The sequence below is a fragment of the Bufo bufo genome, chromosome 9, assembly GCF_905171765.1.
Source record: "Bufo bufo chromosome 9, aBufBuf1.1, whole genome shotgun sequence".
NCBI classification, from domain to species: Eukaryota; Metazoa; Chordata; class Amphibia; order Anura; family Bufonidae; genus Bufo; species Bufo bufo.
The window spans coordinates 13,031,944-13,059,910 of record NC_053397.1 but is presented as its reverse complement, the minus strand read 5'-3'; the positions used below and the strand labels follow the sequence as shown (position 1 = coordinate 13,059,910).

At 46.4% G+C, this 27,967-nt stretch overlaps 1 protein-coding gene and 1 long non-coding RNA gene across 7 annotated transcripts in view; one reads left to right on the top strand and one right to left on the bottom strand.

Annotated features, from left to right (window-relative positions):
- The window catches only part of LOC120978594, a 32,867-nt gene extending 29,381 nt beyond the window's left edge, over positions 1-3,486 (bottom strand). The window contains exon 1 of one of the 2 annotated variants that reach the window (XR_005774130.1): positions 3,382-3,486. This is a non-coding gene — a long non-coding RNA (uncharacterized LOC120978594). Of the gene's footprint in view, positions 1-3,042; positions 3,191-3,381 lie in introns of those variants that run through there. The other variant, XR_005774132.1, reaches the window with a different exon arrangement.
- SLC41A3 (solute carrier family 41 member 3) lies at positions 8-27,482 on the top strand. Of its 5 annotated transcripts, none has more exons than XM_040406824.1 (11): positions 8-161; positions 9,094-9,425; positions 22,144-22,251; positions 22,327-22,398; positions 24,415-24,559; positions 24,642-24,788; positions 24,866-25,010; positions 25,305-25,384; positions 25,471-25,605; positions 25,797-25,945; positions 27,074-27,482. In XM_040406824.1, the coding sequence occupies exons 2-11, from the start codon at positions 9,129-9,131 to the stop codon at positions 27,257-27,259; spliced, it is 1,464 nt and encodes a 487-aa protein (XP_040262758.1). In that variant the 5' UTR covers positions 8-161; positions 9,094-9,128; the 3' UTR covers positions 27,260-27,482. The 5 variants fall into 5 exon arrangements, with proteins under 5 accessions (XP_040262758.1, XP_040262760.1, XP_040262761.1 ...); XM_040406826.1 differs by lacking the exon at positions 8-161 and adding an exon at positions 202-353 and having other exon boundaries at positions 9,097-9,425; XM_040406827.1 differs by lacking the exon at positions 8-161 and adding an exon at positions 390-530 and having other exon boundaries at positions 9,097-9,425.
- The last annotated feature ends 485 nt before the right edge of the window (positions 27,483-27,967 follow it).

Sequence of the window (27,967 nt, the reverse complement as noted above, 5' to 3'; positions counted from 1 at the left end):
ATTTAACCCGGTTACATTAGCCGTGACGCTGAGAACGTGGCCCCAGCGAGCCAACAGCTGCGGGGTCGTCACAGTCACAGAGGCACCAGCGCAGCCTGCAGCCGCTAACGACCGGGGGCCGCCCCGCCAGCTCATTACTGCCGCAGTGTATGAATTATCCCAGGTAACGGATCTGTATCTAACGCTGTGCTGTACGGGAGGCAGCACAATCCTGCGCAGAGTCCAAGGGTGAAGCCGGACACAGAACCCAGTAACATGGAGGTCCCTGCTACTGGGGGTCTCAAGGGGGCTTCAGTGATGAGATCTGCAACTTTTTAGTAGATTTCGAGCTTCAGTTCCTGAACATTTTTAAGGTCTGTTTGCTGTCAGTGAATGGGAACATTCCTGGTCACAGGTAGAAGCTGGAAACCTGTACAGACCCATTGCTATACTGGAGCAGATTCCTCCCTGACACTGGAAAGACACCAACAGCTACATCTGCCTGCTCCTACCATGTGCGGCAGTATAGGACCACTGCCGCCGGTACTACCGTATGGCTAATACTATAGGGTTACTACACAGGGTACGGATACAGAGTCCTTCTGGCTGATAGTATATGATCAATATCACTGGTACTACGGTATGGTCCCTACGGCTATTATATTGTCACTATCACTGGTACTATTGTATGGTCCCTACGGTTGATATATGGTTACTACAAATGGTACTACTGTATAGTCCCAATGGCTAAAAGTATATGGCCGCCGTGAATGGGCCTACTATATACAGTCACTATAGCTGGCCCTAATGACTGATAATATATTATTACTATCTTCGATTCTATTGTATGGTCACTATGGCAAATATTATATGATTACTACAAATGGTACTACTGTATAGTCCCTACGACTGATAGTATATGGTCAATATGACTGGTACTATTAAATAGTCCCCATCTGTGGCTGAAACTATATGGTCTCTGTGACTGATATCGTTGTACGGTCCCTATGGCCGATGCTACATTGTTACCATCACCGGTCCTGTTGTACGGTCCCTATGACATTACATGGTCACACAGCGCCCCTTGTCCGGTCCTTCCATCACTCCCTGCAGGACACGTCTGCCCCCTACAGTCCTGATAGAGGAAGTAAAGAGGGCAAATATTGCACCATGGATATGGGGGGGGGGGGGGGGGAATTTATATACAGACATTTATTTATTTTCTGCACTTATATACTTCTGTTCTATTGCACTTTCTTTGCACACACACATATACATCACTGCCCTGTGTATACACTGCACACACACATATACATCACTGCCCTGTATACACTGCACACACACATATACATCACTGCCCTGTATACACTGCACACACATATATATACATCACTGCCCTGTATACACTGCACACACACATATACATCACTGCCCTGTATACACTGCACACACACATATACATCACTGCCCTGTATACACTGCACACACACATATATACATCACTGCCCTGTATACACTGCACACACACATATACATCACTGCCCTGTATACACTGCACACACACATATACATCACTGCCCTGTATACACTGCACACACACATATACATGGCTGCCCTGTGTATACACTGCACACACATATACATCGCTGCCCTGTATACACTGCACACACACATATACATCACTGCCCTGTATACACTGCACACACACATATATACATCACTGCCCTGTATACACTGCACACACACATATATACATCACTGCCCTGTATACACTGCACACACACATATATACATCACTGCCCTGTATACACTGCACACACACACATATACATCACTGCCCTGTATACACTGCACACACACATACATCGCTGCCCTGTATACACACATATACATCACTGCCCTGTATACACTGCACACACACATATACATCACTGCCCTGTATACACTGCACACACACATATACATCACTGCCCTGTATACACTGCACACACACATATATACATCACTGCCCTGTGTATACACTGCACACACACACACATACATCGCTGCCCTGTATACACACATATACATCACTGCCCTGTATACACTGCACACACACATATACATCGCTGCCCTGTATACACTGCACACACATATACATCGCTGCCCTGTATACACTGCACACACACATATACATCGCTGCCCTGTATACACTGCACACACATATACATCGCTGCCCTGTATACACTGCACACACACATATACATCGCTGCCCTGTATACACTGCACACACATATACATCACTGCCCTGTATACACTGCACACACACATATATACATCACTGCCCTGTATACACTGCACACACACATATATACATGGCTGCCCTGTATACACTGCACACACACATATATACATGGCTGCCCTGTATACACTGCACACACACATATACATGGCTGCCCTGTATACACTGCACACACACATATACATGGCTGCCCTGTATACACTGCACACACACATATACATGGCTGCCCTGTATACACTGCACACACATATATACATGGCTGCCCTGTATACACTGCACACACACATATACATGGCTGCCCTGTATACACTGCACACACATATATACATGGCTGCCCTGTATACACTGCACACACATATATACATGGCTGCCCTGTATATACTGCACACACACACACATATATACATGGCTGCCCTGTATACACTGCACACACATATATACATGGCTGCCCTGTATACACTGCACACACATATATACATGGCTGCCCTGTATACACTGCACACACACATATACATGGCTGCCCTGTATACACTGCACACACACATATACATGGCTGCCCTGTATACACTGCACACACACATATACATGGCTGCCCTGTATACACTGCACACACATATATACATGGCTGCCCTGTATATACTGCACACACACATATACATCACTGCCCTGTATACACTGCACACACACATATATATACACACACAGTACAGCAGTCAGAGGTGCGGTCCTGATAATGGCTCAGCCCCCGTCAGTGCTATTACCGCCACCAAATTACCATTTACCCCTGTGATATATGGGGCGAGTCCTTCCGTCCAGCTCTTCCTAGGGCCCCGCGGACACAGGGGCCCCTGGAGAGCCTGGATAGTTACACTGTATCCTGGCGGCCATGTAAGGAGCGGCGCCTCCTGCGGGCGGATCCCGACACCCGGCCTCCTCCTCCCGGGGCTGCCCCCCAAACTCCGCCGACCGAGGGGGGGCCCCCGATGCAGGAAGAAGGTAGGTAGTGGCGGGGACATACCTGCTGCAGCCCCTGCACCCCACCCTTCGCCCGAAGCGCCACGTGGCCCCCAACCTCCCCCTTCTAGGGGCCCTCGGCCGTGTCTCGCCTGCTCTGCACTCACCTATCGTTCCCCCCTCGGGCTGCTGCAGTAGCAGGTTCTTCCCAGTAGAGGGCGCTGACACCGAGCGCTGGGCCCTGTTCTGCTGCCCTCTATATGGGTCCGGCCCCCGAAATACAAAACAGCAGCTTCTCCCCGACAGGGGGCGCAGTGCCACCACCCCGACCTGGTATAACGCGAGCTTTATGGGGGTCATTCACAAAGACCAGCGTTTTACAGCGGCCTTTCATTCCCTTCACTGCCAAAGGCTGCGACAGCCCATGAGCATCGAGCGGAAATCTGCTCTACTCCGACCGCAATCTTTTACGGCTAAAACTGGCGTAAATGTAAATAAATAAGCTGGGGCTGTGCCATCGAATATGCCCCCCCCCCCCCCCCCCCCCCCAACCATTCCCCGTCACTCCCAAGTGGCCAGGATCATAAAAACGCATTGTGCGACAAAGCGTATTATAAGTAATAGTCTGCGTTCAAAAACGGATATTTTTTTTACAATGAAACTCTATGGTGAACGGATGTCACTGTATGGCATCAGTCTGAGGCATCCATTTACCGTATGCGTTTGACGGATGGGAAAAACGTGATGTGAACCCAGACAAAATGACGCCCTATAAGTTAAGCCTCTTGCACACGGACGTGTGCTGCGGTCCGCAATGCACGGGCACCGACTGTGGGCCAGCCACATGCGGATGGCGGCCCCATTCACTTGAATGGGTCCGCGATCCTTCCGTTCCGCAAAAAGATAGGACAAGTTCTATCTTTTTGCGGAACAGAAGCACGGAACGGAACTCCGTAGTGCTTCCTTTCCGTGGTTCCATTCTGTTCCGCACTGCATCTCCGGATTTGCGAACCCATTCAAATGAACGGGTCTGCATCCGTGATGCGGAATGCACACGGCCGGTGTCCCGTGTATTGCGGAACCGCCGTATGCGGGCCACAATACGGCCACGGGGGACGCACGGTCGTGTGCAAGAGGCCTCAGCCTGATAATCGTCTGCTTCTAAAGGCTCATGCACACGACCTTATGGCGTTTTCAGTGTTTTGCGAGCCGTTTGTATCGGATCCGTTTTTTGTTTCAGTAGTGTTTCCGGTTCAGTTCCGTTTTTCCGTATGCCATATACAGTTTACACTAATTACATAGGAAAAATTGGGCTGTGCATAACAATTTTCAATAGATGGTTCCGCAAAAACGTAACTGATACGGAAGACATACGGAGTACATTCCGTATGTGTTCCGTTTTTTTTTTTGCAGACCTATTGACTTGAATGGAGCCACGGAACGTGATTTGCGGGCAATAATAGAACATGTTTTGTCTTTCAATGGAATGGAAAAACGGAAATACGGAAACGGAATGCACACGGAGACACTTCGTGGTGACCCATTGAAATGAATGGTTCAGTATAAGTGACGCATACTGAACGCAAAAAACGTTTGTGTGCATGAGCCCTAAGGGAGGGGCGGAGACATCAGTGCTTTACATGGGTGCTCTGGCGGCGTGATGGCACAATACTGTAGTAATAATGGAGGACACGAGTATCACACCGCCATATAGAGTATCGCACCGCCATATAGAGTATCTCACCGCCATATAGAGTATCGCACCGCCATATAGAGTATCTCACCGCCATATAGAGTATCGCACCGCCATATAGAGTATCGCACCGCCATATAGAGTATCGCACGGCCATATAGAGTATCGCACCGCCATATAGAGTATCGCACCGCCATATAGAGTATCGCACCGCCATATAGAGTATCGCACCGCCATATAGAGTATCGCACCGCCATATAGAGTATCGCACCGCCATATAGAGTATCCCACCGCCATATAGAGTATCGCACCGCCATATATTAGGTACAAGATTTTTTAAATAATTTATTTAAAATGTTTAATGCCCGTTCAGATGGAGGGTGGGTGTCGTACTCAACTCTACGCACTGGCATCGAGGGGGGGGGGGGGGGGGGTGTAGTACGTGGGGCCCTGCCAAATGAAGGTTGAGTCTGGAGCCAATAGAGGGGAATCCCAAGTGGGTGCCCCCCACCTGCCCCCCAATAACATCTACAAGTCCTAATATCGCTGTTTATTCATTGTATAATGGAAAGCTATGTCGTTTTTTTTCTTTCTTTCAAGTTCTCAATATTTTCAGGATCTCTGCTTGCTGTTATACTCGTTTCCGCAAAGGGTAGGTTCACATGTGACAGACTGAAATCAGCGTCAACAATCCGTTTCCACTGCGTGTGAATAGGATTTCAGCAGCTCTGTTCACATGCAACAGAAATGTTATCGCCAGCGTGGAAAAATTCCACCATAAAAATAAGTAGGACGCAGGCGGAAATGGCGAGGATTAGGGTTCGATTTTGGCCACAGCAGCAACCAAAGATCGCACTGTAGCAGGACCGCCATAGGAACCAATGAAGTTGCATGAACCAACAGCCTCTAAAAAGAATTACGGACACATCTGTTGTTTTTTTTTTACGGACACAGGAAAAAATTCGGCTATTTTCATGGACTGTCCAGAAATATCCCTGGTCGTGCTGCGACCCCATTCGTTCCTGTGGCAGCCCGGCTACACTGCGATCTTTGGTCGCACGACAGATGTAGTCGATCCCTGAGACACGTAGAAAGTCCCTGTGTGGGTCTGCTGCGAACCGGCGGCGCGTCCGAGGCAGAAATCTGAGCGTCAGCTTTGGACTTGGATCTTGTAGTAAAAGACATTTTGGATGCACAATATGTGAGTGTGGACACAGCCTTACAGACCTAATATTTCTCACAGGTGAAGGTTTGTTACAATGGCGTTACAGTCAGTCCTCTGTAAGATCCGCTCATCGGCGGCCGACGCCCCCCACCTGTCCTGCTAGTTTGTTACAATGTATCAGAGCAAGAAACATGTATCCGGGTCGCAGGTAACTCCACACCTGATACACTTGTTGCAAACCATCCACTGTGAGAAGTAATAGGTCTGAGGGATTTTCATCCTCTGGATGTAAACAGAATGTTCCCATTCACTGACCGCAAGCTGAGATGTTAAGGAATTGAAAAGAATATATTTTTGAACTTGTTCTGTCTGTGGGATCTTCCCAGATATCATCTGTACCCACGACTGGATGTAATATTATATACAATGGGGGAGACTTCTCAAAATTGGCGTAAAAGCTTAGTTGTCTATATCAACCAATCAGATTCCACCTGTCATTTTTTGGGAAAATGGTGGAATCTGATTGGTTGCTATGATCAGCTAAGGCTACTTTCACACTTGCGGCAGAGGATTCCGGCAATATGGACGCAAACTGATGGCATTTGTCAGACAGATCAGGATCCGTATGACAAATGCATTGAAATGCCGGATCCGTCTCTTTCCGGTATCATCCGGAAAAAACGGATCCAGCATTTATTTTTTTCACATTTTTTTGGGTCTCAGCGTGCGCACACCGCAATGCCGGATCCGTTTTGCCGGGACACTCAGGGCCGGATCCGGCATTAATGCATGTCAATGGGAAAAAATGCCGGCAAGTGTTCCGGAATTTTGGACGGAGATAAAACGGTAGCATGCTGCGGTATTTTCTCCGTCCTGAAACTGCAAAAAGACTGAACTGAAGACGTCCTGATCGGATCGCTCTCCATTCAGAATGCATTAGGATAAAACTGATCACTTATTTTCCGGTATTGAGCCCGTAGGACGGAACTCAGTGCCGGAAAAGAATAACACTGGTGTGAAAGTGCCCGAAGCCACTTTTCCTTTGCACCAGTTCTGATAAACCTCCCCAGTCTTCATTCAGAGCAGAAATCTGCACGAGGCCGGTCGCTCGTTGTCTTCCTGTCACTTCATCTTCTGTGCTCCACGTGGAGCGGGTGCGCGCTGTCGGAGGACGCCATAGGGAGGGCCCCGGCTCCTAGACAGGTGCAGATGTATTTTTATCATCTGAGATCATCTGGATCCTGACGGTGAATCTGGGGCACTGGTGCGGGGCGGTTGTCAGGCAGGGGCTGTATCGGGTGGTAGGCAGCACCAGTGTCTCATCCACACATACAGCCGTGCAGGTCCCATTACAAGTCCCCCTATTCCTGGACCCCCCTGATCACTGCATTGGGCCTCATTTGAAACAACTCTCCAGACCTGTCAATGAATATAAAGGGTTACCCCCAGAAACTCCAAACTTAACTGCCAATTGATTTTGGGTGCACCCCTAGACCCTCCAAATAATCTAGGGCAGTCATGGCGAACCTTTTAGAAACCGAGCGCCCGAACTGCAACCCAAAGCCCACTTATTTATATCAAAGCGCCAACACGGCAACGTAACCTGAATACTGAAAAATACCGGCATAGTTAAGTTACCATTACTGGGACAGTTTTAATACAAGGGGCGCGGATTAACACAGGCCCCCTTGTATTAAAGCTGTCCCAGTATTGGCTCCCAGTATTAATAAAGCCCCCATTAGTGGTCGCCCAGTAAAATGAATGCCCCCATTAGTGCCCCCCTAGTATTATTTGTCCTCCATTCGCAGCTCCCAGTATTATTAGTGCCCCCGGACCCTTCCCCACTCTTTTTGAGCAAAAAATAAAATAAATAGAACTCACCTCATCCATTGATCGCGCCGCGGGGAACGCTCACTGCTCACTGGATGCGCAGGACAAGACCCGGGCCCCAGAATGATGACGTCTCCGCAGGTTCTGCTGCTTCCAGTCGATGCTACGAAACGTCATCACGCTGGAGGGCAGGTCTTGTCCTGCGCATCCAGTGAGCAGCGAGCGTTCCCCGCGGCGCGATCAATGGATGAGGCGAGTTCTATTTTTTTTATTTTTTAACACAAGCAGAAGAGGGGGAGTAATGGGTGCGCCACAGAGTAATGGTACACAGGTGGCAGCACTACACATGGCCCACAAAGAGCCGCGTGCCCACGGAGAGGGTTCTGAGCACCCCCTCTGGCATCCGTGCCATAGGTTCGCCACCACTGATCTAGGGGGGACACTAGAAGAACCTCCAAACCTAATTGCCTGTAAGCATATAGTGCACCCCAAGACTTTGCAAACTTAAAGGGGTTGTCTCATCATAGAGAATGGGGGCATATCGCTAGGATATGCTCCCATTATCGGTGGGACCCGCACCTGTATCGAGAACGGAGCCCCTCAAGGTGATGGCTGGAAGACTCCGGTCCGGCCACCACCAAGCCGGCTCCCATAGAAGTGAATGGGAGCGCACCGCGCATGACCGGCCACCGCTCCCATTCACGTCTATGGGCCCGACTGAAATAGACGAGCCAGCTCTCGGCTATTTTCGCCGGCCCCGTAGAAAATTAATGGAGGGCGGCTGCGCATGCGCAGTGTGCCCTCCTTCACTTTCGGGGCTCCGTTCTCGAAATAGGTGTGGGTCCCGCACCTATAAGACAATGGGGGCATATCATGAGACAACCCCTTTAACTGCCAGTGAATCTAGGGGGCATAAAACCAAATTGCCCATAATCATAGGGTGAACCCCTACACTCTCCACACCTAACTACAATAGAAATATGGGGGCACCCATTGACCTCACTGCCAGTAAAAATAGGTGGGGGGGGGGGACTAGTAGAATTCACCCTAACGGCCAATGCATTTAGGAGAGCATCTCATGAACATTCAAAGATCAAGACTTTCAAATTGGCAGCCTGGCAATTATTATTGATTTTTTTTGTTTGTTTGTTTATCAGTTTTTGTAATCAGTAAACAAAACCATTATCTCTGCAGAGTGACAGGTCCCCGTGCCCGACCAGGTCACCATGAAGGGTGAGGAGACCCGGCAGAGGAGGAAGGAGGGCCGAGCCAGGAATGGAGAGCACACCAAAAACAGAGCAAAGAACAAAGGCAAACAGAATGAGAACCGAGGCGTCCACAGAGAGATTGTGGAAGACGATCTGCCACTCATTCCGGAAAAGCGCCCCCCTCCAGAGAAGAAGGTTCCCATGGCCAGACCAGGAGATGAGTCCTCTATCTCCATCACCCTGCAGGTGTTGTTCCCCTACCTGTTGGCAGGGCTGGGCATGGTGATGGCTGGCATGGTGCTGGATGTGGTGCAGGTAGGAGAAGCAGAACATTGTTGCTGTTACATTGTATCACTTCTGTTTGTCAGTATCCCCACATGTCACAGTGATAGTCAGAGGATGGATACAAGGAAACGTCAGAGTCACTATTCCCGTAAAATGTGGGGGTGTGAATACTTTTTATAGGCATTGTTGGGGTATAGGGGTGGGGGGTGTACTGGTGTGATTTCACCCACCGCTCACAAGAAGGTTCGGCCTGAAATTTATTTTAGGTCTCCTTTAATTCTGCTTGGCAGCGGGAACAGGTCACCCTACCCCCTGTTATCAGATAAGGCCCTGGCAGACAGCGTGTGCTCATGCCAGTGACTTGTCAGCTTAGCGAGGCCGACACGTGGCTGGGTGCGCTGGGAAAACAAGCGTCACACGAAAACGGAGAGTGAATGAAGATCAGCTGCTCCCAGCCCCTGACTGACACTGTACAGATTGAAGCCTTATAAAGTGACAGCCATTACTTTATGAATGGTGGTGGTCCGACCTCTGGGGGCCCTATGATTCTGAGAATGAAGGGCCAACAGCACTGGTTTAGCAGTGCATCTCCTTCTAAGTATTCCCTGCATAGCTTTCTCTGTACATAGGAGCAGTATTATAGTAGTTATATGCTTATACATAGGAGCGGTATTATAGTAGTTATATTCCTGTACATAGGAGCAGTATTATAGTAGTTATATTCTTGTACATGGGGGCAGGATTGTAGTAGTTATATTCTTGTACATAGGAGCAGTATTATAGTAGTTATATTCTTGTACATAGGAGCAGTATTATAGTAGTTATATTCTTGTACATAAGAGGCAGTATTATAGTAGTTATATTCTTGTACATAGGAGGCAGTATTATAGTAGTTATATTCTTGTACATAGGAGGAGAAGTATTATAGTAGTTATAATCTTGTACATAGGAGCAGTATTATAGTAGTTATATTCTTGTACATAGGAGCAGTATTATAGTAGTTATATTCTTGTACATAGGAGCAGTATTATAGTAGTTATATTCTTGTACATAGGAGCAGTATTATAGTAGTTATATTCTTGTACATAGGAGCAGTATTATAGTAGTTATATTCTTGTACATAGGAGCAGTATTATAGTAGTTATATTCTTGTACATAGGAGGCAGTATTATAGTAGTTATATTCTTGTACATAGGAGCAGTATTATAGTAGTTATATTCTTGTACATAGGAGCAGTATTATAGTAGTTATATTCTTATACATAGGAGCAGTATTATAGTAGTTATATTCTTGTACATAGGAGCAGTATTATAGTAGTTATATTCTTGTACATAGGAGGCAGTATTATAGTAGTTATATTCCTGTACATAGAAGCAGTATTATAGTAGTTATATTCTTGTACATAGGAGCAGTATTATAGTAGTTATATTCTTATACATAGGAGCAGTATTATAGTAGTTATATTCTTGTACATAGGAGCAGTATTATAGTAGTTATATTCTGGTACATAGGAGACAGTATTATAGTAGTTATATTCTTGTACATAGGAGCGGTAGTGTAGTAGTTATATCCTTGTACATAGGAGGCAGTATTATAGCAGTTATATTCTTGTACATAGGAGCAGTATTATAGTAGTTATATTCTTGTATATAGGAGCAGTATTATAGTAGTTATATTCTTGTACATAGGAGGCAGTATTATAGTAGTTATATTCTTGCACATAGGAGGCAGTATTATAGTAGTTATATTCTTGTACATAGGAGGCAGTATTATAGTAGTTATATTCTTGTACATAGGAGCAGTATTATAGTAGTTATATTCCTGTACATAGGAGCAGTATTATAGTAGTTATATTCTTGTACATAGGAGCAGTATTATAGTAGTTATATTCCTGTACATAGGAGCAGTATTATAGTAGTTATATTCTCGTACATAGGAGCAGTATTATAGTAGTTATATTCTCGTACATAGGAGGCAGTATTATAGTAGTTATATTCTTGTAGATAGGAGCAGTATTATAGTAGTTATATTCCTGTACATAGGAGCAGTATTATAGTAGTTATATTCTTGTACATAGGAGGCAGTATTATAGTAGTTATATTCTTGTACATAGGAGCAGTATTATAGTAGTTATATTCTTGTACATAGGAGCAGTATTATAGTAGTTATATTCTTGTACATAGGAGGCAGTATTATAGTAGTTATATTCTTGTACATAGGAGCAGTATTATAGTAGTTATATTCTTGTACATAGGAGGCAGTATTATAGTAGTTATATTCTTGTACATAGGAGCCGTATTATAGTAGTTATATTCGTGTACATAGGAGAAGTATTATAGTAGTTATATTCTTGTACATAGGAGGCAGTATTATAGTAGTTATATTCTTGTACATAGGAGCAGTATTATAGTAGTTATATTCTTGTACATAGGAGGCAGTATTATAGTAGTTATATTCTTGTACATAGGAGCAGTATTATAGTAGATATATTCTTGTACATAGGAGCGGTAGTGTAGTAGTTATATCCTTGTACATAGGAGCAGTATTATAGTAGTTATATTCTTGCACATAGGAGGCAGTATTATAGTAGTTATATTCTTGTACATAGGAGGCGGTATTATAGTAGTTATATTCTTGTACATAGGAGCAGTATTATAGTAGTTATATTCTTGTACATAGGAGGCAGTATTATAGTAGTTATATTCTTGTACATAGGAGCAGTATTATAGTAGTTATATTCCTGTACATAGGAGCAGTATTATAGTAGTTATATTCTTGTACATAGGAGCAGTATTATAACGAAAATTTACTTACTGAAATTTCTGTTTCCTGGAGTACGTAGGCAGCACACACCAAAGGGTTAAGTCCCCTATGTACAATCAGAATAGAGACCAATTAGCAAGCAATAGATTGATTAATTACATGGTACCTCCCAGTATAAAGCACCACAGAGCACACAGAGCCATGTATTGTATGCAGCAATAATTTATTAAGGGTGGGCATATTGTGCTGCCTACGGACTCCAGGAAACAAAAATTTCAGTAAGTAAATTTTTGTTTTCCTGTTCGTCCTTGGCAGCACACACCAAAGGGATTTTAAAGCAGTTCTGAAAGGGAGAGAGCACTGGCTGCCAATTGTAGCACTCGTTTGCCAAAAGAAGCCTCTTCTGCTGCCTGAATGTCTAGCCTGTAGTGTTTAATGAAGGTCGATGATGTAGACCATGTTGCGGCTCTGCAGATTTGTTCCAATGGGACTTGTGCCAGCTCAGCCCAGGACGAAGCTGTAGACCTTGTTGAATGGGCCTTTAATAATAATGGACACTGTAACTCAGCCATTGGGTAGGCCAACTCTATAGTCTGTTTGATCCACCTCGCTAAAGTTGCTTTACTGGCCATTTTACCCTTATTAGGGCCCTGATGCTGTAAAAAGAGACTTTCACATCCTCTGAGTGATGAAGTGACTCGTAGGTAGAACAGAAGTACTCTTCTGACATCCAGGAAATGAGATCCTGGTCTTGAGCGTTAGACTGGATTACTGGGAGCGATATCTCTTGGTTAATGTTGGTAGTTGAAGCAACCTTAGGCAAAAAAAACTGACATCGTGCGTAGAACCAAGGAGTGGCCTAAGTCCCTAAAATATGGTTCTCTGCAGGATAGGGCTTATATATCACTTATACGTCTTGCTGATGCGATTGCTACTAAGAATAAGGCTTTTTCAGACAGATGTTTTATGGAAGCTTCTTCTAGCGGCTCGAATGGAGGTTTACACAAGGCGGACAATACCACCGACAGGTCCCAGGATGGAATTGGAGAATGGAAGGAAGGATTAATATTCTTCAAGGCTTTGAAGAAAGTGCGGAATAATGGATTATTTGTAAACTTTCCTTGTTGCTGCGCATTTATTGCAGTAAAGTGAACCTTCAAAGTGTTGGTTTTCAGACCTTTTTTGAAGCCCTCATGAAGAAAGTGTATGATCGTATTTAGGGATTCTGGGTCTTCTGAGATGCTTTGACACCAGGTTTTAAAAATGCGCCAAACTCTATTGTAAACTTTAACTGTAGCCGGTTTTCCGAGCAGCTAGAAGTGTATCGATCACTTCCGTAGGAAGACCTAAATGATCTAAAGAATCCCCCTCAGTCTACAAACCGATAACTTGAGGTTGTTGGGGTTCGGATGGAGAAAACTGTTTTGACTGAGGAGATCCCATCTGGGCAGAATCTTCCAAATCCTCCCTTTGGATAGACGGAGAGCTAGGGAAAACCACGTTCTTCGTGGCCAATAAGGCAGGACAACAATTGCTTCTGCTTGGTCCTGCTGAATTTTCTTGAGTACTTTTGAGATCATTGGAACTGGTGGAAAGATGTATATCAGATCTTTCTTCCAGCTGATTGATAATCCGTCGATCGCAAACGCTTGAGTGGCGCGGTAAATGGAACAGAATATTTTGGTCTTTTTGTTCTGTTCTGTTGCCATTACATCCATACAAGGTTTTCCCCACTGATTCTCGATTTCTGCAAAAACAGCCGGATTGAGACTCCATTCTCCCGGATGCATCTTCCTGCGACTGAGTAGGTCGGCCATGACATTCAATGCACCCTTTATGTGGACTGCTGTTATTTCTTGGGTCCATACTTCGGCCCAAGCCATCAGAAGACTGCATTCCCTGGAGAGACTGCTGTTTCTTGTCCCTCCCTGCTTGTTTATGTAGTACACCGTGGAGATGTTGTCTGACTGGATTAGGACACTGCGGCTCTTCAGTTGATCCTGGAAATGAATAAAGGCTAGGCGTACCGCCTTTAGTTCCCTCCAGTTGGAGGACCTTTTGGAATCTGCTGTGTTCCACTTCTTCTGCACCCACAGACTGTCGACATGGGCACCCCAGCCCCAGGAGGAGGCATCCGTAGTGAGGTGAATCTGGGTTTTAGGTTGCAGATTTCTTCCCTTTTGAAGGCGTTTGGGTGACATCCACCACCCGAGATGATGACGCGTCGACACTGGTATCACAAACTTCCTGTCTGGTGAGTGATAACTCTTGTCCCACGCTGTGAGGATGGCATGTTGTAGCTCTCTGAAGTGAGCTCTTGCCCACGGAACTGCATCCACTGAGGATGTTAACCGTGTAGAGACATGGCCCGTCGAAATGTTACTCTGGAGGAAGAGATCAGGCGCGAGACATGTTTTTGGATAGCTATTATCCGTTCTGCGGATAGCCTGACATTCATTTTCTTCGAGTTCAGTATGAATCCCAGAAACTTTATCTCCTGAGAAGGAACAAGTTGAGATTTTTTGTGATTTTACCAGAAACCCATGATTCCGGAGCATTAGTAGAGCCTCTTTTAAATCTGATAGTTGAGCCACAGAGTTCGCTATCAGAAGCCAGTCGTCTAGATACGGTATGCAACATATGCCTTTGAGGTGCAACGCTTCTGTCAGGACCACTTCTACCTTTGAGAACACCCTGGATGCCGATGATATCCCGAAGGGTAAACAGGTGACCTGAAGATGAGATGTTCTGTGTTGAGTTTGAATCGCCATTCTTAGATACTTCCGATGCTTGGGAAGTATTGGAATGTGTAAATACGCATCTTGGAGATCTACCGATGCCATGTAGCTGTTCTCCTCTAATAGTGAGATCACCGATCGGATTGATTCCATTCTGAACCACTTTTTGGCAATATACTTGTTTAGGTACGTTAGATCCACTACTAGCCTCCACTTGTTCCCTGGTTTGTGTACCGGGAAGACCTTGGAATAAACGCCTTTGCCCGCTTCCATATAAGGCACCGGCTCCAATGCCGCCTTCTCTGTGAATTCTTCTAACAGTTGAAGGATCACTGAATTTGTCTGGTTTATAAGAAACCGGTCTGGAGGGTAATTTGAAAATTCCAGGACATAACCTCTCTGAATAGTGGAAATGACCCAGGCGTCGCTCAACGTGTCCCTCCACGAATTCTTTTAATCTTGCTCCTACCCGGGGCTGAGGCCTGGCGTCATTGTTCTGCGGGCTTCTTTTTTCTGAAGTCAGGTCTCTCTTGTCTGTTCCGGAATCTTCTTTGTCTGTCAAACTGCTGTCTGTTCCGAAATCTAGAAGATCTTCTTCTCTGAAAACGAAAGGATCTGGAAGGCTTCCTTCTTGTTTCAGGAAATTTAGAAGCTTTGCTGTCATTTAATGACTCCAGAATTTTATCCAACTGAGGACCAAACAAGGACGTGGGCTGGAATGGAAGGTTACAGAAGTGGAACTTCGACAAGAGGTCACCTGACCACTGCTTAATCCATATGGATCTTCTGGCGGCATTAATGAGCGCCAAAGAACGTGATGCAAACTTTAATGAATCTAATGGAGAATCACACAAGAATTCAGATGCATGCTTCATAACTGGAATACTTTTTAGAATTTCTTCCCTTGGAACCCCATCTTCCAGGTCATGAGATAATTGGGAAAGCCAGATCCGCAGTGATCTTGCCACTGGTACAGAGGCTAGGGCCGGTACACAAGAAGAAGAAGTGGACGCATACGCTTTTTTCAAAAAAGACTCTGCCTTTTTGTCAACTGGATCCTTGATCAAGGAAGTCTCTTCAGATGGAAAAAGCGCCTTCTTTGACAATCTGGCCACTGGAAGGTCTACTTTAGGGACTGACATCCATTCTTTACATGTGTCGTCCGCTAATTTATATGTATGCTTGAATCTTCCGGTTTATCCCAATCCTGCCTTAGCCAATCATTGAGCAGCGGGTGCCCTGGAAAAGCTTTGCATCCTGATTTGGGAAAATAAAACAGCTTGTCACATTTTGACTTATTAGAAATATCTCTATCGGATTCAATAGTGTGCTTGACTGCTTTGAGAAGATCCCCTAGATTCTCCTTATGGAACAGCATAGTGTACTCCATATCCTCAGAATCTGAGTCTATCTCTCCCTCAGATGTCAGAGGATAAGGCAAACTGTGGCTCTGAACTTTCATGCGATCTTTTGTTTTTTTTATTTGAGGCTCTGACTTCATTAAAAACAGAGGACAGCTGATCCTTAAACCAGTGCAGAAAGTCATTATTCTGGGAGGGGGGAGACTCAGAATGTACAGAAGTGCAGCCCTGACACAGATCAGAACGAGCATCATCTGGCATAGGCTGTTCACAATTCCTGCAGGATCGCTGTCTGGACTGGGGAGGCAGACATCTGATAAATAAATAAGGAGTATCAGTAAAAACTCATTCCTTTACCCCAACACCACCGAAGAGTGTGCACAGAGGAAGGGACAGCCGCATCAAACCTATGCCAGATCGTGCCAAGCATGTTATCCCCGTACGCCAACCTTACTTACCTCAGCAAGCAGTGGGAGTAGCGTCCTGGCGAGCGCACCTAGTAACTGTGCCACGGAGTTAAATACTTCCGGGACGCGCCAGCGAGAGTGCGCATGCGCGAGACGGCGCGATTCCCCAGTATCATCTCGCGCATGCGCCTCTGCGTGGTAGGCATGTTATGTTCAGGGTGATGTGCAGGGTTAGTTTTCTACCACACATTGCATTTTGCACTTGGGCCAAAAGGTTCAACTTTGGTCTCATCTGTCCAGAGCACCTTCTTCTACATGTTCGCTTTGTCCACTACATGGTTTGTGGCAAACTGCAAACAGGACTTCTTATGGGTTGCATTCAAAAATGTCTTTCTTCTTGCCACTCTTCCATAAAGGTCAGATTTGTAGAGAACACGAATAATAGTTGTCCTGTGGACAGATTCTCCCACTTGATCTGTGGATCTCTGCAGCTACACCAGAGAGACCATGGGCCTCTTGGCTGCTCCTCTAATTAGTGCTCTCCTTGCCTGGTCTGTACGTTTAGGTAGACGATGACGTCTTGGTAGGTTTGCAGTTGTGCCATACTAATTCCATTTTAGGATTATAGATTGAACAGTGCTCTATGAGATGTTCAGAGCTTGAGATAGGTTTTTAAAACCTAACCCTGCTTTACGCTTCTCCATAATTTTATCCCTGACCTGTCTAGGGTGTTCCTTTTTTTTTTCATGATGCCGTTTGATCACTAATGTTTTCTAACAAACCTCTGAGAAGAGATCAGCTGTATTAATACTGTGAATACATTACACACGGGTGGACTCTATTTAGTAATTAGGTGACTTCTGAAAGCAATTGGTCACACTGGATTTCATTTAGGAGTAACAGAGTGCAGGGGACTGAATACAAATGCACCCACACATTTCAGATTTTTATTTATTAAACATTTTGAAAACCATGTATCATTTTCTTTTCACTTCACACATACTTGCTACTTTGTGTTGGTCTGTCATATAAAATCCCAATAAAATATATTTAAGTTTGTGGGTGGAAAGGTCCTACCAATATCAGTTATTTGGTGTCAGGCTTTTTTTTTAACAAGCACTTTTTTAGCTTTGTTTGATCTGTGTTCTATTTTATAAACCATTACATTTATTCAGAGTTCAGCTACCTTGGAGAAAGCCTCACCACCAGGATCTTTATCTAGGTTCTCATAAACTAGTGACAAAAAAGTGAGGACATCTGATAAGAATCTCTGGCTGGTGATTGGCTTCTTCCAGGGAACGCAGTCTACAGATACCGCGCTGAAACACTTCTGACATTACACCTTCTGTCCAGCACAAGAGAGAGTGAATTACTCGTCTTCTGCGTTCTTAGTAAAAGTCGCTTATTCCTTATAACTGAAGGAGAAAACGATGCTGACATCCCACTGATAGGCTGAAGGCGTGGAGCGAGACGGTCACTACGTGACGCCATCCTGGATCTTGTGCTGGAAAGATATGCCGCTTATGTATAGCTCTGCACGTGTGCATTATCAGCGATCACCACACGGTTCATTGTAGCAACTATTATTGCCCAAGAACCTGTAGTCCTCGTGTTCGCAGCTGGTCAGTCAAGTTTTTCTATTTTTTTTTCACTTTCATGACATTTGTAGTTGAAACCTGCAGGAGAAAGCAACACGAGAACCCTCAGACCACACTTCTGAAGGTCAGATTTTAAAAAGGTTTACTTTGCAAATTCAAAAAGTTTCACCCTCCCGGAGCCCTTCGACAAGAGGTTCCCAAAAGCGGACCATGCAGATCGGCCCAGGTAAACTGGCGGACTGCGAGCTTATGTCAGCCATCTCATTCCTTCGTGGACTAATTATGGGCTAAGACATTTCTGGAAATACAGGCTCCAGTCTAAAAAGTTTTTAAAACATTTTTTGGAATCTTTCCCTTCAACGTCAATGGATGCAGGTCTTCCCCTGCTCTTTGGATGATCCTGAAGGCTCCTCAGTTCTGTACAATCCAGGTCGTAAGGCAAAGAAATGGTGGTTACTCACTTGGAACTGGAGTTCTGCTATCACGGGAAGAAGCTGAGAGGATTTAAATGCAAGTTCTCAAGGTTACCCCACGGGTTTTTTCCGGAGACTGTCTTCTCCATTGCAGCCCAGGTGCTCTTGCCCTTCCTGATGGCCGGACTGGGCATGGTGGCGGCTGGACTGCTGATGGATATCTTTCAAGTACGTACTCCTGAGGGGGCCATGATGATGTTTTTGGGGCTTCCTCGGTCATAATCTGTTGCCCCCAAGTTTGGTGACTCATTAACTAGAGTGCTCCTATTCTTTATAGTGGGCCATAAAGGTTCTGGAATGGCTGAATTACCCCGGATAAATTGTATTTCTAGTTAGTTTCTTCTTTATAGCGAGTTATAAATGTAATAGAGGAGAGTTTTATCATTATTGCCCCCCCCCCCCCCCACCATATACCAGGCTATCTTCCTTGTGTAATATCATTGCAGTGGATTGGGATAGTGACTTTCCACGACTTTTGCTCTGATGTCCTGAAATCACACCGAGCTCAGTTTACAATCTGGTTATTCAATGACATGTCCTCCACACCCTTCTGGTTGCATAACTAGGCTGATTGGGCCCTCAGGCTTTGGAAAGTTGGGTAAAAGGACCCTGATGCCCTAGCTTATAAGGTCCACCAGGTTCCGCCATGGTTGGGATGGAAAAGTAGCACTGTGGATGGAGATTGCTTCTAGGGGTTGTCTAGGGTGCTTTCTTCTAAACACAGCTCCCCACCTGTCCACAGGTTGTGTGTGGTATTGCATCTTGACCCTGTTCACTGCAATGGAGTTGAGTGGCAGTACCAGAAGTGTGGAACACTTAGTACCGAATCCGGCATTAATACATTTCAATGGAAATTAATGCCGAATCCGCCAAGTGTTCAGGATTTTTGGCCGGAGAGAAAACTGCAGCACGCTGCGGTATTTTCTCCGGCCAAAAAGCGTAAGAGGGACTGAACTGATGCACCCTGAACGGATTACTCTCCATTCAGAATGCATTAGCATAAAACTGATCCATTTTTTTCCGGTATTGAGCCCCTAGGACGGAACTCAATACCGGAAAACAAAAACGCTAGTGTGAAAGTGCCCTAAGGGGTAAAAAACCTGAACATTTTTGGAATTAATTACAATTATTCGGTTTTAGACCAAATGTTTCAATCACAGGGATTAGAGTTGGGAAGGTGTGAATGGTGGAAGGATGATGGATGTCAGACGGTATGTGTGGGGTCATCTACTGATCAGGCTGTGGGAACCGGAATGATGAGCCTTGTAGTCAAGAGGCAGAAGAATGTTTCAAGAGTCCACCTTACGACTCCCAGTCATACTGATGGCCCGGGGGTCTCCCTCCTCAACATCAGCTGCACCTTGCTTGGCCGGTTTGAAGGGTTGGAAATGTATATATTTTTTTTCTCCAAGATAGGAGGGTTGTCAGAATCTCGGGAGCCAAGAAGCTTTGTTACTAGGCCACCGGGCCTTGGCTGTAGGGGCTGCAGAAGTGGCAGTTGCATCTGGTGCCTAAGGGGGTCCACAGCCCCCTCTGCCACTTGAGAAGACGGCAGTATTATAAATGACAACATGGCAGATATCAGTCTTAGGCCTCATGCACACGACGGATCCTCAAAAAACAGAAGCCGCCCGTGTTGCCTTCCGCCCGTGATTGCGCCGGCAAAATAAATGACTATTCTTGTCCGCAAAGCACAGACAAGAATAGGACATGTTATAATTTTTTAGCGGGGCCGCGGAACGGAGCCACGGATGCGGACAGCCAAGGATGCGGGCATCTTTTGCGGCCCCAATGAAGTGAATGGGTCCGCATCCGAGCCACCAAAACGGCGGCTCGGATGCGGACCCAAACAACGGTCGTGTGCAGGAGCCCTTACACGGGGGTCCAGGAACCTCGTTACGCCTCTGTTAGCACCTAACTTTTTGCATCTGTTTTGTTACATTTTTAGAATCAAACGACAAAAAAAAAAAATTTTGGGACCAGAGAATGTAAAATAAAGAAGTAGAATGTCCCCCATCACGTTCTGGGGATTAGATGCCCTAAGGGTCCATTCACACGTCCGCAATTTTGTGCCGCATTTTGCGGAACGGAATTGCGGACTCATTCATTTCTATGGGGCAGCCCGTACTTCCGGGTCCGCAATTCCGTTCCCGAAAAAAATAGAACATGTCCTATTCTTGTCCACAATTGCGGTCAAGAATAGGCATATTCTATTAGTGCCGGCAATGTGCGGTCCGCAAAATGCGGAATGCACATTGCCGCTGTCCGTGTTTTGCGGATCCGCAGATCCGTGGTTCCGCGAAACACACACTGATGTGTGAATGGACCCTAATAGTGTAGGACAAAAAGAGTTTCCTGATCTCAAAAATCCAATATGTTGGGGTTCGGTCTATGGTGTTGTTTCTAGACCTTTTAGCTATACTGTGTACAATGGGATCAGGAGTGCACTGACCATGAGGCGAGGTAATCACCTCACTTTAAAGGGGACCTCTCACCTCTACTGACAGGTCTGTTTTAGTAGCTACTTGCATCCACCATGTAATAACAATTCTGGAGCCTCTATTCTCATGTCTCTATGTTGTGCCATTCCTCTGATATTCCCAATAGAAGCTTATGAATGAATTGCCAGCAGTTTGCATAGAAGGTCCAGATGGGTGTTACCCGGTAGGGGTGTGTCCCTGGACAGTCTGACACTGGCAGCACTGATTTAATATTGTCAGACCGTGCAGGGACCCCCCCAAATGCTAACACCCAGCTGGACCACCTCATTTATAAACCTCTAGTAAGAGTAATAGAGGAACGGCACAACATAGAGTCATACGAATAGATGCTCCAGAATTGTGATTACATGGGGAATGTTACTAAAACAGACATGTCAGGAGAGGTGAGAGGTCCTCTTTGAAGGGGTATTCCAGTAGGTACAAGTTATCCTTTATCGATCGGTGGGGGTTCTACCGCTGGGACCCCCACCGATCACGAGAATCCCTGCTGCTCCCCTGAAATGACGGGGCAGCCGGTCGCACGTGTGTGAAGCCGCTCCATTCATTCCTATGGGAGTGCAGCGCTCCACTCTCTGGAACGCATGTGCAACCGGCTGCCCCGTCATTTCAGGGGAGCAGCAGGAGGTACAGGGCCCCGTTCACGTGATCGGTGGGGGTCACATCGGCAGGACCCCCACCGATCTGATAGTTATCCTCTAGGCAGTCCCAGACTGCAGGGGGCGCCGGTGTTACAGGATCTTGCTGTATTCTGAAGTAAGGTTCTATTATACAGGCGATGGCGGGTATCCGTGTATGCGCCACCTGACTGCTCCTACTGTTGTATTCACCTACGATGTAAAACTAAATGGTGTTCCCCTTTAAGTGGAGATGACTCCTCACCTTCTGTGCATCATCTCCTCTGTTCCAGCACTGGGTTGTCTTCAGGACCATCACAGAGGTCTTCATTCTGGTTCCAGCATTGGTGGGCCTCAAGGGCAACCTGGAGATGACGCTGGCCTCTCGGCTCTCCACAGCTGTGAGTTTTTGCTTCCAGGGCGGCAGCCTTCCGTTTTAGCGCCTTGCGTCCTCGCTCACTTTATCCCGTCCACAGGCAAACACAGGACAGCTGGACGACCCCAGCGAGAGATGGAAGATGGCGATCAGTAATTTGGCTTTAATCCAGGTTCGTCATCCCATGAAATGTCATATTCAAACTAAAACAATTATACAGTATTTTGATATAAAATGCACTAAAAATAATGTATATTTGCTGAGATCATGGACATTGGAGTCAGTGGTGGCGCCCCCAGTTTTTTTTTATGCCTCCCAAAATTATGTTTTATTATATGCAAATGAGCCCCCAGGAGCAACGGGGGCGTTACCATTACACCTAGAGGCTCTGCTCTCTCTGCAACTGCCGCGCCCTCTGCACTTTGATTGACAGGACCAGACAATGAAAACCTCATCACACCTGGTCCTGTCAATCAAAGTGCCGGGGATGCGGCAGAGAGAGCAGAGCCTCTAGGTGTAATGGTGACGCCCCCGTTGCTCCTAGAGGCTCATTTGCATATATTAAAACATCACTTTTCTCAGCAATGCGGGCACATAGGAACATGGGACCAACACAGATGCCTTCAGCTGCCGAGCGCACATGTAACAGGTCAGCCAGTGTCATAGGGACAAAACTGCTGACAGATGCCCTTTATAGAGACGCATAGGATATAAAGCTGTTAGCAAGCAATTCTTCTCACCAGGCACTGCAGCAGCCTGAACGGCACACCACCGCCCGTGACATGCTGCCCGCTGCAGACTCCTGCCTCTCCTGTGCCCTAGACCTGAATCTCTTCATCATCCGTCTCTATATAACTATACCTTCTGTGACCTATGTGACACTTGGGGAAGGTACCATGGGACAAGTGCAATCATCTTTAAGGGCATATTCACATGTGCGGTGACCGGATCCATCAACAGACCAACAGGGATAAAATAAGTAGAAGTTTTACTTGTCCAGTCCTTTGTTTCTCCCTAGATAAGCGGCGCCATGCTTCTTGGTAGCTGCTTATGGCCTCTCTCACACGGGGCGAGATTTCCGCTCGGGTGCAATGCGTGAGGTGAACGCATTGCACCCGCACTGAATCCGGACCCATTCATTTCTATGGGGCTGTGCACGCGAGCGGTGATTTTCACGCATCACTTGTACGTTGCGTGAAAATCGCAGCATGCTCTACTTTGTGCGTTTTTCACGCGACGCAGGCCCCATAGAAGTGAATGGGGCTGCGTGAAAATCGCAAGCAAGTGCGGATGCGGTGCGATTTTCACGCACTGTTGCTAGGAGACGATCGGGATGGAGACCCGATTATTATTATTTTCCCTTATAACATGGTCATAAGGGAAAATAATAGCATTCTGAATACAGAATGGATTAAAAAAATAAATTAAAAAATGTAACTCACCTTAATCCACTTGTTCGCGCAGCCGGCATCTCCTTCTGTCTTCTTCTTTGCTGTGCAGTAGGAAAGCGACCTGTGGTGACGTCACTGTGCTCATCACATGGTCCATAACCATGGTGATGGATCATGTGATGGACCATGTGATGAGCACAGTGATGTCATCAAAGGTCCTTTACCCAGGTCCTGAAGAAAGAAGACAGAAGTGATGCCGGGCTGCGCGAACAAGTGGATTAAGGTGAGTTTAATTATTTTTTCTTTTTTTTTAACCCCTCCAGCGCTATTGTACTTTGCAGTCGGTATTCAGAATGCTATTATTCTCCCTTATAACCATGTTATAAGGGAAAATAATACAATCTACACAACACCTAACCCTAACCCAAACCCGAACTTCTGTGAAGAAGTTCGGGTTTGGGTACCAAACATGCCGATTTTTCTCACGCGCATGCAAAACGCATTAAAATGTTTTGCACTTGAGCGGAAAAATCGCGCATTTTCCCGCGACGCACCCACATCTTATCCGGCCCAAAACCATGACGCCCGTGTGAAAGAGGCCTATCTATTTTAGAAATGACATTCCTATGGCGGTGCTGAATTGACCCGTTGTGGTGGAGACAACTAAAAGGGACACTTTTACCAAAGCGTCTATAGCCTCGTGTCACCATCCGTTGTGCAGGCCATTCACCGCCATATGACACCATGCTGACGGAACATCCCTGGGCTTGAGGCCTTATACTGTTCTATGGTTGCAGGTTCAGGCCACCGTCGTCGGTCTTTTGGCCGCTGTTGCTGCTATCCTCTTGGGCGCGTTATCTAAAGGTTACGTGGAATTTGACCAGGCCGCCGTCCTCTGTGCCAGCAGCGTGACCACAGCCTTCATTGCTGCCCTGTCCTTGGGTAAGACCCGTGATCGCTTCAGTCTAAATCCCTCTCGTCCCGATGGTCTTTTTGATTTTGCTTTGATCCTTCTGTCCATCAGGTCTGGTGATGGTCGGGGTCATCATTGCCTCTAGGAAGCTGGGAATCAACCCCGACAATGTTGCTACCCCCATCGCGGCCAGCCTGGGGGACCTCATCACCCTGTCGTTGCTCGCGGGAATCAGCAGCTTCTTGTTTGACTACAGAGGTACGAGATGGCGACATCTGACAGGCGGAGGCGGGCGCGCGGCAGTCTAACCGCGAGGTTTCTTTTGCCCCCACTAGATGTTCAGTATCTCTCTCCATTGATCTGCTCCGTCTTTATCATCCTGATCCCGCTGTGGGTGGCCATAGCCAAACAGAGCCCGTCCATTGCTGAAGTTTTGAAGTCGGGTTGGCAGCCGGTGATTGTGGCCATGTCGATTAGCAGGTAATGGAAACTGGTGGAGAGGTCTAAATTGTCCTCCATGCAAGACTACATTGGAAATGGGTGAGGTCCCTTGGTTGGGAGACCCCTCTTGACTCCAGCTCTGGGCAACCATTGAAAACAGTGGAGGAAAGCGAGTACTTGCTCTACTACAGATCTCAATGACCACATGACCACAGTACCAGAACACCCCCTACTCCTAATTAGGAGCTGGCGGGGGGGGGGGGGATTTGGAGGAGTAGCATAAATGACAGAATTTAATTTAGTATTTCACATTTTTCTTCTGATCTTTTCTAGTTTTGGTGGACTCATCTTAGACAAGACAGTAACGGACCCCAAATTCGAGGGCATGGCGGTTTTTACCCCCGTCATAAACGGTACGGTTAAGCGCTGTTTTTGCCCTTAAGGCCCTTGCTGTATTTTCCCCCTCATTATTTAGCTTTTTTTCTGCTTTTGGTCACAGGAGTAGCCGGGAATCTGGTGGCCATTCAGGCAAGTCGGATCTCCACGTTCCTCCATTTCTGGAGCATGCCCGGCGTCTTACCGTACAAGATGAGGCAGCACTGGCCCAACCCTTGCACGACGTTCTTCTCCTCAGGTAGGAGCCCAGGGCCTATTACATGGCTGTCACTGCCCTTCCCCCACTCCTCGTGGTGGGTCCCACGTGATGAGGCGACGAGCCTCCCAGTGCGAAGAAACAGGCGCTCCACCCTGAGGCATGTTGGGAGGGACACTCCGCATATTATTTGCCCTACGACCTCATTTTCCTCCCGTCTTTGCTTTTTTCAGGTGTTAATTCGAAATCAGCCCGAGTATTACTGCTGCTGGTGGTGCCCGGGCACCTGGTCTTCATGTACACCATCCACCTGCTGCAGGGCGGTCACACCGCCATCACTCTACTGTTTGTCACCTTCTACCTGGCCGCAGCCTTCCTACAGGTGAGGGAGGAGTCACCGCCGAGAGGCGGGCTTCCCATCATTGAAAATTTGCATATTCAAATTCTCAGATCTGCTCTTAAAGGGAACATATCACTTATATTTATTTTACTAGTTTAAACCAGATACTGATAGATATTCATTTTTTGTAGATTTTTTTCAGTTCTGTTTTCTGTATATGATTATGGGGGCGGCCATCTTTCCTGAGCGGCTGTTAACAACATTGAGCGATATGCTTTACAGCAGCCATCATGGACCCTAGACACAACAGACTGGCAAGGACTTCATTGAATTACATGGGAGAGCTTTGTGAGCATGCTCTGTGACCTATGCAGGGGTCACTGTGCAGGGAGGGGGAGGAGATGAGCTGTGACCATCATTTATTGTGAATGGTGGATCCTGTCTCATATATATATATATACACTGTATATGTTACTTGTCATTTTTAATCCTGGCCATGGTGATACTGAGATGACTGCTGATGAGTGATCTCTACAGAACAGGAAGCGTCAGCCTGTTATGAGCCTGTTAGGAGGGAGAAAGTAACGGAAATTCATTACATTTGTAAAAATTATACGACTAAGGCGTTGTTTGGGTCCGCATCTGAGCCGCCGTTTTTGCGGCTCGGATGCGGACCCTTTCACTTCAATGGGGCCGCAAAAGATGCGGACAGCACTCCGTGTGCTGTCCACATCCGTTGCTCCGTTCCGTGGCCCCGCAAAAAAAAAATAGAACATGTCCTATTCTTGTCCGTTTTGCGGACAAGAATAGGCATGTCTACAATGGGCCGCCCATTCCGTTCCGCAAATTGCGGAAGGCACACGGAACGGTCGTGTGCATGAGGCCTTACCAATAGACTTTGTGGTTCAATTCCTGACCATTTGCAAGATCTCCGCTTGCTGTCACTCATTGGAACCATTAACTGTTTAGCTTCTGAGGCAGAAAACCTGTCTCTATCATGGTGCAAAAAGAAAGCAACGATACATTGTAACAAGCCCTGCAGCTGCGTGAGCAGTACAGCTTTCATCCTGTGTAAGAATGTTTCCGTTCACTGACAGCACATAAAGGTCTTGTAAATGGAGGATTTGAACCACAAAGTATAACTTTTTATGTATTTTTTTTATATTATAGGTTTGCATCTTACTGTACATAGCTGACCTCATTGTGCGCTTCATGTGGAGAAGAGGCCTGGACCCAGACAACTTTTCCATCCCGTACCTCACCGCCCTCGGCGACCTTCTGGGCACCGGATTCCTGGCTGTCTGCTTCCGGCTTGTCTGGCTCCTTACTGGTGCGGAGTCGAACCTGGGAGACTGAATGGGCCGATCCAGATTGGCTTTTATTTTTTTCCTTTTTTTGCTACTAAACTTGCACTTGAAAGGAACAATAGAGGATTTAGTGTCTTCTACCAGACGGACGACTTATCCACTGACATTTATCATCAGCGAAAAATCTCAGCCGAAACAGCGGATTTATAGAGAAGTATCCAGATATTTTATTTATATAGGAATCGGATGCTGTTTGCAATAAAACTGTGTGCTCTGATGGAATCTTAATGTTGGGGGGGGGGTCGGGAAATCTGCTGCCGTAGGGACATAATCCATACATTTAGGGCTCATGCACACAAACATATATTTTTTTCCAGTGTCTGTTCCGTTTTTTTGCAGACTGTATTTGGAACAATTCACTTCAATAGGTCCGCAAAAAAGATAGAACATGTCCAATTCTTGTCCATTTTGCAGACAAGGATAGGCATTGTTACAATGGATCTGCAAAAAAAAAAAACGCATGCATTACGGATGTCACATGGACGTTGTCACGAACCAGTGGGTGTGAACCCACTGTGCCATGTGTCCTACCTCTAAGGGCGTTGTCTAAGTGAACCCCTCGATCTTCACAGTACCCCTGATGGTGGGGATAGACTTTCCCGAGGGGAACACCAGGTCGCTACCTCTTGAGGAGGATAGGCACACGAGGCAGCTGGTACAGGCGGACCAGGAGGTACCTGAGAAAGGTGCCAGAGGT

Excerpts from the sequence above, each read along its gene's own strand:
- SLC41A3 (XM_040406824.1), top strand. The coding sequence starts at position 9,129 with ATGAAGGGTGAGGAGACCCGGCAGAGGAGGAAGGAGGGCCGAGCCAGG. Across the intron at positions 22,252-22,326 it reads CCTCTCGGCTCTCCACAGCT|GCAAACACAGGACAGCTGGA; the intron begins GTGAGTTTTTGC and ends TCCCGTCCACAG. Across the intron at positions 22,399-24,414 it reads GTAATTTGGCTTTAATCCAG|GTTCAGGCCACCGTCGTCGG; the intron begins GTTCGTCATCCC and ends CTATGGTTGCAG.